The 15108-nt window shown below is 42.5% G+C and overlaps 1 protein-coding gene across 3 annotated transcripts; it reads right to left on the minus strand.

Annotated features, from left to right (window-relative positions):
• Positions 1–4991: 4991 nt before the first annotated feature.
• On the minus strand, positions 4992–15098 carry Gpatch11 (G-patch domain containing 11). 3 transcript variants are annotated; one of them, XM_048416056.3, is made up of 10 exons: positions 14938–15098; positions 13949–14075; positions 13022–13093; positions 12152–12378; positions 11211–11252; positions 10033–10153; positions 9822–9912; positions 8724–8834; positions 6678–6759; positions 4992–5077 (listed from the first exon to the last, which is right to left on the minus strand). In XM_048416056.3, the coding sequence occupies exons 3-10, from the start codon at positions 13078–13080 to the stop codon at positions 5022–5024; spliced, it is 789 nt and encodes a 262-aa protein (XP_048272013.3). In that variant the 5' UTR covers positions 13081–13093; positions 13949–14075; positions 14938–15098; the 3' UTR covers positions 4992–5021. The 3 variants fall into 3 exon arrangements, with proteins under 3 accessions (XP_048272013.3, XP_048272014.3, XP_048272016.3); XM_048416057.3 differs by having other exon boundaries at positions 14885–15098; XM_048416059.3 differs by having other exon boundaries at positions 14954–15096.
• Positions 15099–15108: the final 10 nt, after the last annotated feature.

A 15108-nucleotide genomic window follows, 5' to 3' on the forward strand; every position in this document is an offset into this window, starting at 1 on the left:
CCAGTGGAGGAGCAGCAATAAGAGAAGCACTTCTAGGAGGTGTGTAGCCTTTTCTTTAAGTAGTCATAAAAGCATGGGGTTTGTTTGCCGCCTCCAAGTGCAGCAAGGCAAGGTTCATCACTGGATGTGAGAAAGGCTGTGAAGAGAATGTTGGCAGGAGTTTAAACAGGTGGCCATGCACCTCTCCAGCAGAGACCACAATAACCACAACAATGCGATCCAGTCTATCATCACCTTATGATGTGCGGTTCCCAATGTCATATCAGAATTAGTTTTGTCCCAAATTCATAACCCAGTTACAATTGTGAGGAAATTATTAGGCAAATCCTGAATGTGATTATTCTTAGATAATTTGTTTTCTTTGAAAAGACAATTTAACACACACACAAAAACAGAAAGGGAGAGAGAGAAAGAGGCAGAGAGAGAGAGAGAAAGAGAGAGAGAGAGAGAGAGACTGCAGTAACTATTTTTTGTTTGTTTTGTTTTTTGAGATAGCCCTGGCTATCCTGGAACTCACTTTGTAGACTAGGCTGGCCTCAAACTCACAGAGACCCGCCTGCCTCTGCCTCTCAGCTGGAAGTATTCTTTTTAAGAAATGTTTATTTCTGTCTGTCCATGTCTTTGTGAGTGCAATAACAGTAAAGGCCAAATGAAGGCACTGGACCCCTGAAGCTGGAGTTACAGAGAAAGGAGAAAAAGAAAGGACCCATGATGTTAACCCTTGGCAAATACAGACAGAGATATACTTTTCAATTTTTTCTAGGTGGAATGAAATGTCTTCAAAAACAAACTAATATTATCTGACTTTAATGAACGAAGCTGCATTTAAGAGGAATACCAAATAAGTTGGCCAGTGAGAGTAGCATTTTCCCCTTCCATTATTGGTATTTTCACACTATGGAATAAGTATATTATCTCTTAGCATCTTTTTTTTTAAAGATTTATTTATTATGTATACAACATTCTGCCTCCATGTATGCCCGCATTCCAGAAGAGGGCACCAGATCCCATTACAGATGGTTGTGAGCCACCATGTGGTTGCTGGGAATTGAACTCAGGACCTCTGGAAGAGCAGTCAGTGCTCTTAACCACTGAGCCATCTCTTCAGCCCCATCTCTTAGCATCTTTTATTTACTTCTGAAGATATATTTTTTCAGTCTACAAAAGCCAGGAAATAAAAAGTATATTCTTAATTATAGCAAGAGTAGGGCAAAATAGAACTTCACTTGCTAATTCCAGGTCCAGCTTTTTAAAAACAAATCTTCATCTAGTTGCATTACTAGAATTTTTACCACAGACTAACCATACCATTTTCTACTAAATATAGCTACATACCAAACACACATACATAAAGACATGTGAACTTAACATAAAATTATACCAAATATATTCATAGTATACACACACATACACATACATACACACGCACAATATAGATGTATATGTATGGCTAGATGCATAATTTGTGGGACCCAGTTTGAAATGAAATGTAAGGTGCTTTTTAAATGGCTAAGTGTGGAAGACTTCTGAGAATGGTCTAGTGCAACCATCCAGGCTGCATACCTGTTAAGGATACTTGTGTACATATCTACATGTGACATGAGAAACCTGAATCCCTGCTTCCAACCTCATCATCTGCAGACTCACTAGACAGACTTACATCATCCATTCCCCACTTGAGTGTTCACCAAAGCATGGGGCTCTTAGGGCATGTTAACATTTTATTAAAACACAAAATATTTTTATTCAATATTAATTCTCATAATTTTTAAAACTCAAACATAGACAGGAATGAGGAAATTGTGTGTAACATTAAGCAGTTTTAGCAAAGAATATTTTACCTCTGTTGTTACACCTATCCATTCTGTTTTTTGTTTCTTTGGCTGACAAATTCTACAGTGACTCTCAGGCATTACAGTGTTCCAGTTCTAATTATTTAAAGGTTGATTGTAACAAACAAGTTCTTTGTAATATTAACAAAACCACATATCCCTTCTACTCAAACAAACTAATAAATGTAATTATCACATAATTATTCTAAATCAATTGTACAACCTGAAGACTGTCTTTGTACAGTTGCTTAAAATCAGGAGGATCCAGGATTACATTTGGCTGACATGTCCTTTGACTCTACAGCATACTCCCTGGGTTTTCTTTTCTCTCAGCATGTGCTGAGGGAACTAGTCATGTCTATAGCATGTCCTCCACTCAGAAGTGGCTCATGGCGCCCCCACGGTTAGATGGGTGAAGTTACACTAGTATTGTCTTCAGTTCTAACTGAAAACTGTAATAGTACTGGGAGGCAAGCAAATGCTTCTGGAATATGTAGAGCCCTGCTGATGTTAATTTAGTTGCGGTATATTTTAATTTCCTATAGCTGCAACATGTTAGGACAGACTCGGTCATCCACATTATATACACTTATTGCAGTACTGGAGGCCAGAAACTCAAAATGAGATTCAGTAACTATGCACCCCGGAGGCTGCCGTCATGCTTGGTGTTAGCGGATTAAGGCTCAACACCTGAACAGAGCATGCTGTGGCCCTCAGAGTCTTTCCAACTGTTTGTACCTGAAATCACCCTCAACTTAAACAGCACGTTCTCGGGACAGTGAGATGACTGAGCAGGTAAAAACACCTGCCACCAAGCCTGATGACCTGAGTTCGATCCCCAGCACCTGCCCAGTAGAAAAGAACTGACTTACAAAAGTAGTCCTTGACCTCCTCACGTCGCCTGGTACATAAGCCCACATCCATACCCACACTCGCATCACCTAACTTAATAAACATAGTAAAAATGTTGGGCGCTATAATCCACATTGTATACAATTCATTTCTCCAACACTTACAACTTAATCGTGTTTATTCAGACTTGCATCAACACTATACTCAATTTCCAAACAATTTTTTGTCACCTCAAAGGAAATTCACATCCATTAACAGTTTCATTATCTTCACCTAACTCTTGAAAACCATCAATCTGCCTCCTGGCTATAGATCTGTCCATTCTATGCATATAAACAAACAGACCATACAGGGAGTATTTTTCATATAGTATTGTGGCCAAGTTTCAGCCACATTGTAGCATGTCTCAGTAAGGCATTCCTTTCTGCGGCCAAACAGAGTCCTGTTGTATGAATGAATAACATTTTATGTATTTGTTCAATAGACATCTGGGCTGCTTATTCTTTTTGAAAATTATAAGATTACCCAAAGCAGATAACCAGACTTGTGTGGTTCGCATTTTCTATGCTTAGAATTGCTGAATAATAGAGCAGCTGCCTCCTGGCAGCTTTGTGTGTACAAAGTTGTGTTCATCTTTCAGAAGCCAAATTGACTGCTAATGTAGTGTCCCATGGTCTCCTCGGCAAAGCCTGCTCTCCCCTGTTGAGGGCTGCACTGTGCTCCCCAGTTTGTGTTCACTCAGTCTCTCCTCTGCAATGGTTTCCCTTGTGCTGCTGTGGTATTTTTGAAAGCAAGGGCAGGCTGTTGTATACTCTTGCAATTTAAAAAGAAAAGTGGATATTCAGGAATTGCCCTAGATCAGACGAAATAAACCCATTAGAGGAGAGCCCTGGACGTATAGACTTTGGAAAAAGTCCCATGACTTTTACATCTCACCCCAGACATGATCGGGAGTATGGACGCCTCTGACCCCTCAGTTCCTTCCTTTCTGCAGAGAAGTGTTTTATCTCTCGGGGCTACTGAGGTGAAGAACTGAGCATGTCCGGCTCAGCCCGTGGTGTGCTCCTGCTCTCGAGAGCTAACAAATATTGATTCTGAAAAAACAAACAGGATAAAACTATTTCTTCAAGACACTGGTCCTAGAACACAAGGTAGGCCCTTTCTCCACCAGCAGAGGACAGATGTGAGGTTTCTCCAAATAAGAACTAGGAGGGAAGAATGTGTAAGGAAAATGTGGAACATTTATACAATAGAGTACTATTCAGTGCTAAAAAAAACAATGATATCTTGAAATTTGCAAACAAATGGTCAGAACTAGAAAAAAACCCATCCTGCATGAGGTAACCATCCTGCATGAGGCATTTGTCAGAAAGACAAATACAGTATTCACTCATAAGTGAATATCAAACATGAAGCAAAGGATAACCAGCCTACAGTCTACAACCCCAGAGAAGCCAGAATCCTAATCCAGAAACGGATGGAAGCAGGTGCAGAGATCCATATATAACCACTGGGCCAAGCTTCCAGAGGGAAGAGCGATATGAACAAAGGGGTCATGACCAGGATGGGAAACCCACAGAATCAGCTGACCAGAGCTAGTGGGAGCTCACTGACTCTGGACTGACCACTGTGGGACCTGCATGGGACCAAACTAGACCCCTGAATGTAAATGTCAATGGTGTGGCTTGGCAGTGTGTGAAGCCACTGGCAGTGTGACTAGGATCTAACTCTGATGCATGAACTGACTTTGTGGAGCCTGTTCTCTATGGAAGATTCTACCTCGCTCAGTGTAGGCATGGGGGAGGGGTTAGGCCTTGGTCCTGCCTCAATGAGGAGATAGGACAGACTTGGTTGACTTTCCAGGGGAGGCCTTACCCTCTCTGAGGAGCAGATGGGAGGTGTGGTGGGGAAACTGGTTAGAGAAAGTGGCAGTGTTCTGTATCTCAGCTTCATGCCGCGAAACCTGACTTGTGGTGCTGTGACTAAGCTCAGGGCCGTGCCCAGGCGTGGCAGGCCTTCTACCATTACAGTATACCTCAAGTTCTAAGGCAGACAATTGTCTTCCTGATTCCCATGATGCCTTATTTCTCAACTGATCCCAAGTAAAGAGGTGACTAAGTATGTTACCTATTGGGATGTCTCACAAGCATCAAAATACTAGCATAAATCGTAATTGTCCAGATCTATGATACTTGTATTATGAAGTAACAGTAACTTTTTCTGAAGCTAGTGAGCAATTTTACCCAAAGTAGAGCATACCTCTGAAAGAATCAAGCATTACATAAAGGCCTTCTTTTCACACCGGCATAAATAGTTTTTACTTTATTGGGAACAATCTCAGTCATGATCTGCAGAGGTTGGTCCTGGGCAATTTGAAGATAGGTCTTCTTTATCTGTAATTTATGTAGGAGAAATAAAAGGTAAATACATACAAGTTTAGAATAATTTTAGAAAATTGTATGCAGTATTTTTGGCCAGTCATGTTTGTTATTTATTCTACAAAGCAAAAGGGAAAGATTCAAACAATAATAAAAAAATAAGGGACAGGGGGGCTGGAGAGATGGCTCAGCGGTTAAGAGCATTGCCTGCCCTTCCAAAGGTCCTGAGTTCAATTCCCAGCAACCACATGGTGGCTCACAACCATCTGTAATGAGGTCTGGTGCCCTCTTCTGGCCAGCATACATACACACAGACAGAACACTGTATACATAATAAATAAATATTTAAAAAAAAAAATAAGGGGCAGGTAGGCTAGGGAGATGGCTGGATGGTCAGGAGCACTGGCGGCTCTTCCAGAGGATCTGAGTTCCATTTTCCGCATCCACATGTGGCTAACGACAGTCTAACTCGAAGCCAGGGGATCCAAGGCCTTCTTCTGGCTTCCATGAACACTGAATGTTCTATCTGAAAATCTATGGTGCATAGATATACATGTGGGCACAGCACCCATACACACAATATGAAAATTTAAGAGATTAAAATAGTAACAAAAATCCTCATTCTCAGATACGAAGTTCTTAATTACAAGTTAGTCAAGGTAAAATGGATAGTACATGAGACAAATGGCTCAGTTACGATATCTGGCAAGGCTGTTCTGAAGGGAAAGGAAGTAGGAATGGATCTGGGGAGAGGAAAGTTGTGGGGAAGAACTGGGAGGAGGGAGGCGAAACTGTGGTCAGGATGTAATATGTGAGAGGAAAATAAATAAAAAAGAAAAATATTTGGCAAAGGTTAAACTAATTTCTTCTTTACAATGAAAGAAAGAGTGGATTTCAACAGACTTGATTTTAATGAGCTAGGACAATAGTATACCTAAATAGAAATTAGTTATAAAATTTTAATGCAAGTATCTATCAAAGAATGAGTCTCCAAAAAATAAAGCATGGAAAAAAATCATTATTTTCAGGCTTTTTTTGGTTCTTTTTTTTTTTTGATGAGGGTAGGTGGTTGAGACAGGGTCTCATTATGTAGCCCTGGCTGTGGCTGGGCTAGAACTTGCTATGCGCTATGCGCTGCTGTCATGGCATTCACATATAAAGTTTGAACACACAAATAAAGATAAAACCAACCCATCTTTCTTTCTTCTTCTCTCTCTTCTTTTGTTTTTTTTCAAGACAAGGTTTCTCTGTGTAGATCTGGCCATTCTGAACTTGCTCTGTAGGACAGGCTGGCCTTGAACCTAGAGATCCACCTGCCTCTGCTTCCTGAGGGCTGGGATTAAAGGTGTGTGCCACCATGCCTAGCCTTTGTACATTATTCTTTAGACTTGAAGTTATTTGAGTAATAAAATGGTGAAAATTCCCTCTTGCACATTTAGTTACTGAAAAATTAAGTGTTAAATTCTAATAAAAACTCAATTATTTCTATAGTCAGTATTTCTTTAGACACTGGTCCCACACTGCAATTTGAATGGAATAAATAAGACAAGTGGGTTTTATTAAAAATAAGCAAGTATTCACGGGCAGTATTTTAAAGCATAAATCATCTTCTCACCTTCGTAGGCTGTCCCACACCAAATGCAATACAGATGTTCTTCTCGTAAGTAGCCAGTGAGTATCTGCAGTTTCTCGAGCACCTGACAGAGGACACAAGGGCATCAGTGCTTGCGTCGACCAGAACCTTGGCTCCTGAATCTCAGTTCAGGCCCAGGCTTGAACTCTTCTGTTACACTCTCAAAAAGTTACTCAAGGTGTCAGAGAAGAGGTGATATATTTGGGCATGTCTCAGCTGACTAACCACTTGTCCAAAAGAGACAACTGGTGGACATAAAAAAAGTCATCTTCTGGCTGGCTCTGTGATGAGGTTTGTTGCTGTTTTTTTTTTTTTTTTTTAAAAAAAAGAGGGTCTCATGGACTCTTGAACTGGAATTGCTAGATAGACCAGGCTGGCCTTGAACTCAGAGACCTACCTGCTCCTGCCTCCTGAGTGCAGGCATTAAAGGTTTGCACCATCATGCCCAGCAGGAACATCCATTTTGAGTGGCAGATCATGGGACACCAGAGTAGCCACTGTGCCCAGCGATAATTAGGATTCTCAAAGATCTCCTTCACTTTCAAGGAAATCTGTCCCTCAGGTGGAGGGATGGAGGACTGCTCCTTCAGCCACACTCATCAGAGAGCTCCGCCAAGCCATACATGTGTGCTTCAGGCTGAGACTACTACCTAGGAAAATTCCATATTCGAGTAACTATAGGAGTTCTGTCACCTGCTCTTGAATAATAACATTTTAGAAATTAATTGTGCATATGTGTGTATATGGTCTCACGTGCTTGGCAGTGTATGTCAGAGGAAAATTTGGGAGTCGGTTCTCTCCTTCCACCATGTGAGTCCCAGGGCTAGAACTCAGGCTGTTAGGCTTGGCAGCAGATGCCTTTGCTCACTAAGTTACCTTCTTCCACCCTGTACTTCTTTCTGTCTGTTTTGTTTGGGGAATGGATCAGGATCACTTTTAAAAATTTAACAGGAAACAAAGCCAAGTGCAATCATTTAAATTTGCAGCTAATCTGTCATTTTCAGTAAACTACAATGAAATGGAAAATTATATGAAATTTTTATTTTGGGGCTAGTAAACAATCCTGGGAAGCAGTAGCTCTCACCTCAAGGTAACTTTTCTCCCCAGGGGCTATATAGCAACGCTTGGGAACACTGCGGTTGTCAAGGTAACTTTTCTCCCCGGGGGTTACATAGCAACGCTTGGGAACACTGCGGTTGTCAAGGTAACTTTTCTCCCCGGGGGTTACATAGCAACGCTTGGGAACACTGCGGTTGTCAAGGTAACTTTTCTCCCCGGGGGTTACATAGCAACGCTTGGGAACACTGCGGTTGTCAAGGTAACTTTTCTCCCCGGGGGTTACATAGCAACGCTTGGGAACACTGCGGTTGTCAAGGTAACTTTTCTCCCCGGGGGTTACATAGCAACGCTTGGGAACACTGCGGTTGTCAAGGTAACTTTTCTCCCCGGGGGTTACATAGCAACGCTTGGGAACACTGCGGTTGTCAAACTGCAGTGGCCAGTTTGCACACCCTGATCAATCATTTACAATCACTCATTCTCGGACTCCTGAGGAACGCTTAGCTGCTCCTCTCTGCCACTCCTGCGGGGCTGAGGCACCGGAGACTCGACATGGCATGCTAATACGTGCAATACACATCCAATCAAGGCTTCCCTGTTGCCTACATAGCAGCATAGCTGGTCTCCATCCTCCAGATGCCAGTTTCACCTGGCAACTGCAGCTTCCTCCTCTGGTATGTCACCGCCTGAGACTGCTTGCCTAGAGAGACTTCCCATCAAGAACAGCTAGCTCCTCCCCTGGTGCTATTCCTAATGAACACACTGTCATTCAAGACTGCTGGGGTAGTAGGTACTCCCCATCACAGTGAGCACACCCAACCCGATCCTAGTTTTCCTGTATGTGTGTCCATCCTTGCACCAAGCCAAGTGTTACTGCTACACACCCTGTCATGCTGCCCACAGCAAAGAGTGGTAACAGTGCCAAGGCCAAGATTCCTGCTATGAGGAGACAATGGCGCCTAGACATACACTCAAATCCTCGCTCGTGTATTCGTCTTCATCCTGCTCCTCCTCTTCCTCTTCCTCAGTCTCCTCTTCAGGCCTTATCCAGTACCATGCCTCCCTGGGAACCTGAATATTCTGAAAATGCAAAATCATTCTTGTAAAATGCAGCTAAGTATACTTGTATTGTCTTAAGTATGTTTGTGTTAACATGAATCTGTTCTTCCAATTAATATTCACTGAGTGCAATTTCCCGGTAAAGACCTGGTCCATGAACTGTGACGACTGAAAGGGCAATTCGAATTTTGTCAGTCAAGCAGGAAAGATGAGTGATGGGTAGAAAGCTGTACATATAAGCTAGGAAGTCATTACGTGCCAGCAAGTACGTACAAGATAATATCTCATGGAAATACAGTGTAGTAGGACATTCCTCCCAGCTACTTATATATGATAGAAACCATACCAATGTTTAAGTGAAGTCATTTTCTTTTGATACCACTCACTGTGTTTTGTGAAAGGCAAAGATTTCCTTAAAACGATTTTAAAAGACTCCTACTTGAAATGAAAGCATTCCAAACCTTAAATTCCCAATAGACACAAGTAATAAGTGTGGCCTAAGCATTCCACCTTAAATTCTCAAGAGACACACAAAGTGACAGTGTGACTTAAGTATTCCACCTTAAATGCCCAACAGACACACAAAATGGTGTGGCCTAAGCATTCCACCTTAAATTCCCAACAGACACACAGAGGGATAAGTGTGGACTAAGGATTCCACCTTAAATTCCCAACAGATACACAAAGGGATAAGTGAGGACTAAACTTAGGTTATCCTGGCTAGTCAAACACGGGGAACAGAATTTCTATACATTCCAGTTCTGAGTAATGACAATTAGCAGACACCTCAGGAGACAGGTCCCTGGAGTAAGTCAGCCATTAGTGTGTCAGTCACCACAACAGGTGGTACACATCAAACGCAAGTTTTAAGGGAAAGGTTTAATAAACAAGGCACGGAGTCCCCCCCACCCACCCCCGTCTCAAAAAACCAAATCACAAAAACATAAACATAAACCAAATCATCCAGGTACCAAAACACTAGGAAACTGGAAGGAGCTACCCACCTACCTTCTGGGCGTCCAGCTGCTGGCAAGCTCGCTGGCTCCTTCTCAGGTCGCCTTCGAGCCTTAGCTCATCCTGCTTGCTTTTCAGTCGCATCCTAAGTAAAGAAGGGTTGTATAGTAAGGTCCCTATTCTCTATCTGCTTTATATACCCAAGCACCAAGGACACCCAAGAATAATAAAGGAGATCTCAACCAGTTCAAAGAAAACGTTTTACCGGAACTGTTCGGCAGCCTTTTCTTCATTTTGGGTTTTCATGTGGATTTTTCTCCTGTAGTTTTCTAGCCTTTCCTCTGCTTTCCGTTTTAGTAACGACTCATGACCTATGCCACTCTTTCCTGGTCTCAGACAAAAACTCTGATGAGGAATTTAGGAACTTACTCATTTTTATTTAAACTTCAAAACACGACAATTTAAATACTTGAGAAATTAAATGTAGTGCTCACTTGAATGTGATTATCCAAACTTATTTCATTAAAACGGCAACAGAAAACACAGAGTCTCATCCAAAACAGTAATGATGCACGTATTTTTAAAAATTAGGAGCTGAGCAGTGGTGGCACATGCCTTCAATCTCAGTACTTGGGAGGTAGAGGCAGGCAGATCTCTGGGTTCAAGGCCAGTCTGGTCTACAGAGTGGGTTCCAGACAGCCAGGGCTACAGAGAAACTTTGTCTCAAAACCAAAACAAAACAAAACAAATAAGTAAATAATAAATAAGTAAAATAAAAATTAGGAAAATAGTATCAACTATCATACTTTCATAAATGTATGCTTGTTTTCTCTTGAGTTAATCCAAGGAATGACATTAAGAAATGCCATTGATAAATGAACATTTTTTAGCACGTTACAGAAGACAAGAAAGGTGCTCTGCGCTCTGCAGTTGTAAAATGCCTCCCGGTTTGTGGTGCTGGGATCAGAAGCAGGGCCATGAACTGGATGGGCAGACGGTCTATCAGTGGGCTTCATCCTTAACTCTTTGGCAGGCCTCACTATATAGCTCAGGCTAGCCTGCACATCTCCATCTTCCTCCTAAATTCTGAGATTATAGATGTATAACTACAAATGACTACTCCTGGCTCCCCATAATATATATATAATTTTTTATTTTTTGGAGGGTTTTACAGGGATTTTCTGTAGCTTTGGAGCCTATTCTGGGACTAGCTCTTATAGACCAGGCTGGCTAAATTTGATATTCTATCACTCCTATTTAAACAAAACATACTTTAAATTTTTTTCCTATAAAAACAATTTTAAAAATATTTAAAAGTTTAATATTTTACTATTCCATAGGCTTTTTATGACAGTCAAATACAAGGACACCATCACAAAACATAGTAAGCAAACCAATCTAAGTTATTGTTACTTAATATACTAGTAAAAGGATTATATATACCTGTTTTGACATTGATAGGAATTGGTTCAACAATGCCATCCCCTAAAAAAAGAAAAAAGAAACACAGATTAGAAATATTTTACTTACCACCAAGTTCAGGTCAGTCAGTGCAGTATGTAACATTACAATGCTCTCTGTATATCCCCTCCCAGTCTCAATGACAATGCAAATTGAATTCTGCAAACTAATGCTCTCTTTTTCAGCTATTACCTCTCCTAATTTCAAATACCTCCTATCTACCTCTCTATCTAGCATCTATCTATTTTTGTGACCAGGTCTCAGTGCATAGCTGTAGCTATCCTGGAACTCACTATATAGACAGGTTGGCCCTGAACTCACAGAGATCCATTTGCCTCTGCCTCTCCTGTGCATATATGCCATTTTAGGAAGTGATATTAGGGACACAACAGTCTTAGTGGGCAACAATCTCAGGAGGAAACAGTCTTCCTATATGAAAAATCAAAGTGATTAGAGGAAAAAAATACCAAACTGAAGCCACAATTTACAGCCACTACATCTTCATAAGCAGTGTGATTTCCTAAAGGGGAACACAGCTTCTCCAACTGGAAGGTCAGTCGGATGGCTGCCGTGGGCACAGAGCAAGCCAAGAAGAGCCCCATGATGGTCCCCAAAGTTGCTTCATTGCAGTGTGGTCATTGTGTTTCTCTGCCCATCACCTGCACCCATTCCTCACTGCTTCCCTCGTCAGCTGCCTGCCAGCGCCTTCGAGGCGGTGGTGGGATGGTAAATGGCTCGTGTTGGCATGTGTGGCATTTAAGAGGGATGTGAGCAGACAACTCTGTAAGGACTGCTAGCACCAAAGATGCAAGAAACTTAAGTTGTTTTACTTTTTGGTAGATAAAAGCACTGTCAGCTTAGGTCTCCATCAGCACACTGCAGCTGAGTGAAAGAACACAGAGCCACTTCCTCGCACAACTCACCGCTCTTGCCCAGAGCCTGGCCACTCTTGTATCCCATCTTTTGGAGCAAAGCGAACCCCTTGTTTTCACAGCCCAGCGCATTCTTCAACCCGATGTCACGTCTTTCCCGCTCTTCCTCTTTCACACTCTTCTGCCTGTTTTTCAGATTAGCTTCCTGCTGCTTCTCTTCTTTTCGACGGGCCTCTCGGATCTGCCTCAGCATTGGCACACCTGGTCTGATGTCCTCTCTGAAAAAGAAAGGCGACAGGGTAGGCGAGGGCAGGAAGTTTTCTCTCTTGACACTGACAGAAGACACAAGAGGGCACCCAAAGAGGGTTAAGAGCAGAAGTAAAATGGTTAGCACCAAAAGAGATGAAAAAACTATTAACTTTGTAAGGACACATAGGATGTTATCCATGAAACAGGAAGACTGATTTTTCCTGGGGGGAGGGAAGAGCCAAACAGGGTTTCTCTGTGTAGTCCTGGCCAGCCTGGTACTCTCTGTAGACCAGGCTGGCCTCAAACTCACAATCTGCCTGTCTCTGCCTTCAAAATAGAAATACATATTAGAAAAGGCCCTGGTCTGTGGTAGGGGAAAGCAGCTCAGGTAGTGACAGAGCTCTTGCCTAGCATGCCTGGAACCTGAGTAGGATCCCCAGCGCTGCAACAACTAGTCATGGCTTCTGTACATACCTATAATCTCAGCTCTTAGGAAACAGAGGCAGGGGATCAGCTACATAGTGAGCTAGAGAGCAGCCAAAGCTACATGAGACAGACCCCGTCTCAAAACAACACACATGATTACAGTACTACCACCCAACCAATGTACTTATTTTTTAGTCTATAGATGCCTTCTGCATATCATCATATTAGGCATACACATTTACTTACTGAACATTAATGAAGGAATCTGACATGTAATCCTCTTCTTCTGCCATGTTCAACTTCATATGACCACACTGCCTACAAATCAGAGAGGACAAAGTAATAGTATTATCATTATCATTTTAGTTTTCCAAAATGGAAATCAACCATGGAGAGAGGCAATGCTACATGATGCTCCCTTGTGCACAAAGATAGAGAATTTCAGCACTCTACATCCTAGCAACAGAGAAGCAGCCAAGCCAACAATAGCTAACTGGAAATGGTGTGGGCTTTTGAATCCTCAGAGCCCCTGGAGTGACTCACCTCCTCCAGCAAGGCCACACCTTCTAATCCCTCCAAAACAAGTCCTCCAAATGGGGACCAAGTATTAAAATATATGAGTCTATTGATACCATACCGATTCAAAACACCACAGAAGTAAACTCTCTTGCTTTGTTTTTTGCTTCTTTCCTGAGATCGGACCACCCTATCCTGTATCTCAGACTGGCTTGAAGCTCACACGATGTAGTCCAAGCTGGCCTCGGAACCTGTGATTCTCCAGATAGACACTCATATAATCAATCACGTGGTATTCTCCAAGATGGTTGGTTCCTATTAAAATCTTGCCTCTAGGTTTTTTGATAACTCTGTGCACTCTCCACATTGAGCCATTAGTGTAACCAATGGGATTTTGAGTCTGAGAGTGACTTTTGGGTCACACTGCACACTTCACGCTGTAAAGTTGGTAACATGGATTAAATGAATCAAGTCTGTGGCCACACAGGAGAGCACTCAGGAAGCTCTTTGGAGACACCCAAGTGGAAGGATCTGAGGCACAAATGCGTGAGCCAAATCAGTGAGCCACCTGGGAGGTAGTCCAGCCTGAGGTGAGTCAGGCTGGATACAGGTATGGATATGTATGTTATACAGGTATGTATAACAGTTAGTACTCACCTAGCTCATCAACAGCTCAACAGATATGAACAGTCAGCTCCACAGGCCAGCTAGACGAATTAAGGCTCAATCCGGCTAAATGATTTGTTCGCAGCCACAGAGAATACAGGTCTCGGTGATTTTGCTCCTGAAACAGAACGAGGCTATAACTGTCATCGCTGATCTGGGTATCGAACCCTGGGCCTCACAGATGTAAGGAAGGCATTCTACCATTGAGCTAAATCTCTAGCCCAAACTGAATTATTTTTAAGGGGAACGTTTCCACAATCAGACATGGTGGCCCAATGGTGTAATTGAGTTGACGGCAGCAAGACCTGCACAGTGAGACCCTGCCTCAAACATGAAACAGCCCCCCCCCTGCCAAAGTACAAGGCATTACAGGTTATTTTTAAGCTCTCCCTTTTAGTTATTACAACTTTATAGTTACAATCTTCCTACCTCATCACACTTACTTACACCCAGGTATTGCAATGTCACTGATAGACACATTTTGAGGAAGTTAGTTACTATTGGTGAGGAAGGTAAATTACTTTTAAGGAGTAAAATAAGAAATTTAGGTCCTCAAGTGTGAAAGCTCTCTTGCTACGAGGACAATATACACTAGCATTATCCACTCCCATCAAACATAAGCATAAACTTCACAGGGCGATGGACAGAAAACGCAGGCAACGATGCTGGTGGCGTGGACCATCCCTTAAGAGTCACAGCAGAGAGGTGGTCTACCTAAGGGGAGATCATACAGCATTTGCTGATGGGTTGGAGGTGGCTGTGTGTGAAAGAACCAGGACAAGATAATGTGAAGCTCTTTGCTTATGCACCTAAAGAATGGGTAACCGTTTTCTCAACAGGAAGATAATAGGTGCAGGCTCATTCTTTATTGGGCAAAGAGTACGGCAGTTTGAAACAAGGGCTACTGAATACACGGAGGTGGGCTACCTCTTTCCTGTGGGTGTCTCGAGCATCGCTGGTCCTTCCCTCCCGCGACTCACCAAAACGACCACTCACGGATGGGGCGCTGATGTCGTGATGGGCAGTCACAGCCAACTAGCACCGACCTCAATCATTTTCCTGAGCATCCGCAGACCCTAAATACGCAGTTTTACCTCCTCAACCCACTGTGCGCTGCGCATGCGCCGTCCAATTTCGTGCGGGCCCCGAAG

Source organism: Myodes glareolus, chromosome 6 (assembly GCF_982192425.1).
Source record: "Myodes glareolus chromosome 6, mMyoGla1.1, whole genome shotgun sequence".
NCBI classification, from domain to species: Eukaryota; Metazoa; Chordata; class Mammalia; order Rodentia; family Cricetidae; genus Myodes; species Myodes glareolus.

Coding starts and splice junctions, on each gene's coding strand:
- Gpatch11 (XM_048416056.3), bottom strand. CDS start 13,080: ATGAAGTTGAACATGGCAGAAGAAGAGGATTACATGTCAGATTCCTTC. Junction 11,253..12,151: donor CCAGGCTCTGGGCAAGAGCG/GTGAGTTGTGCG, acceptor TTCTTTTTTTAG/GGGATGGCATTGTTGAACCA. Junction 10,154..11,210: donor TCCTATCAATGTCAAAACAG/GTATATATAATC, acceptor GTCTGAGACCAG/GAAAGAGTGGCATAGGTCAT.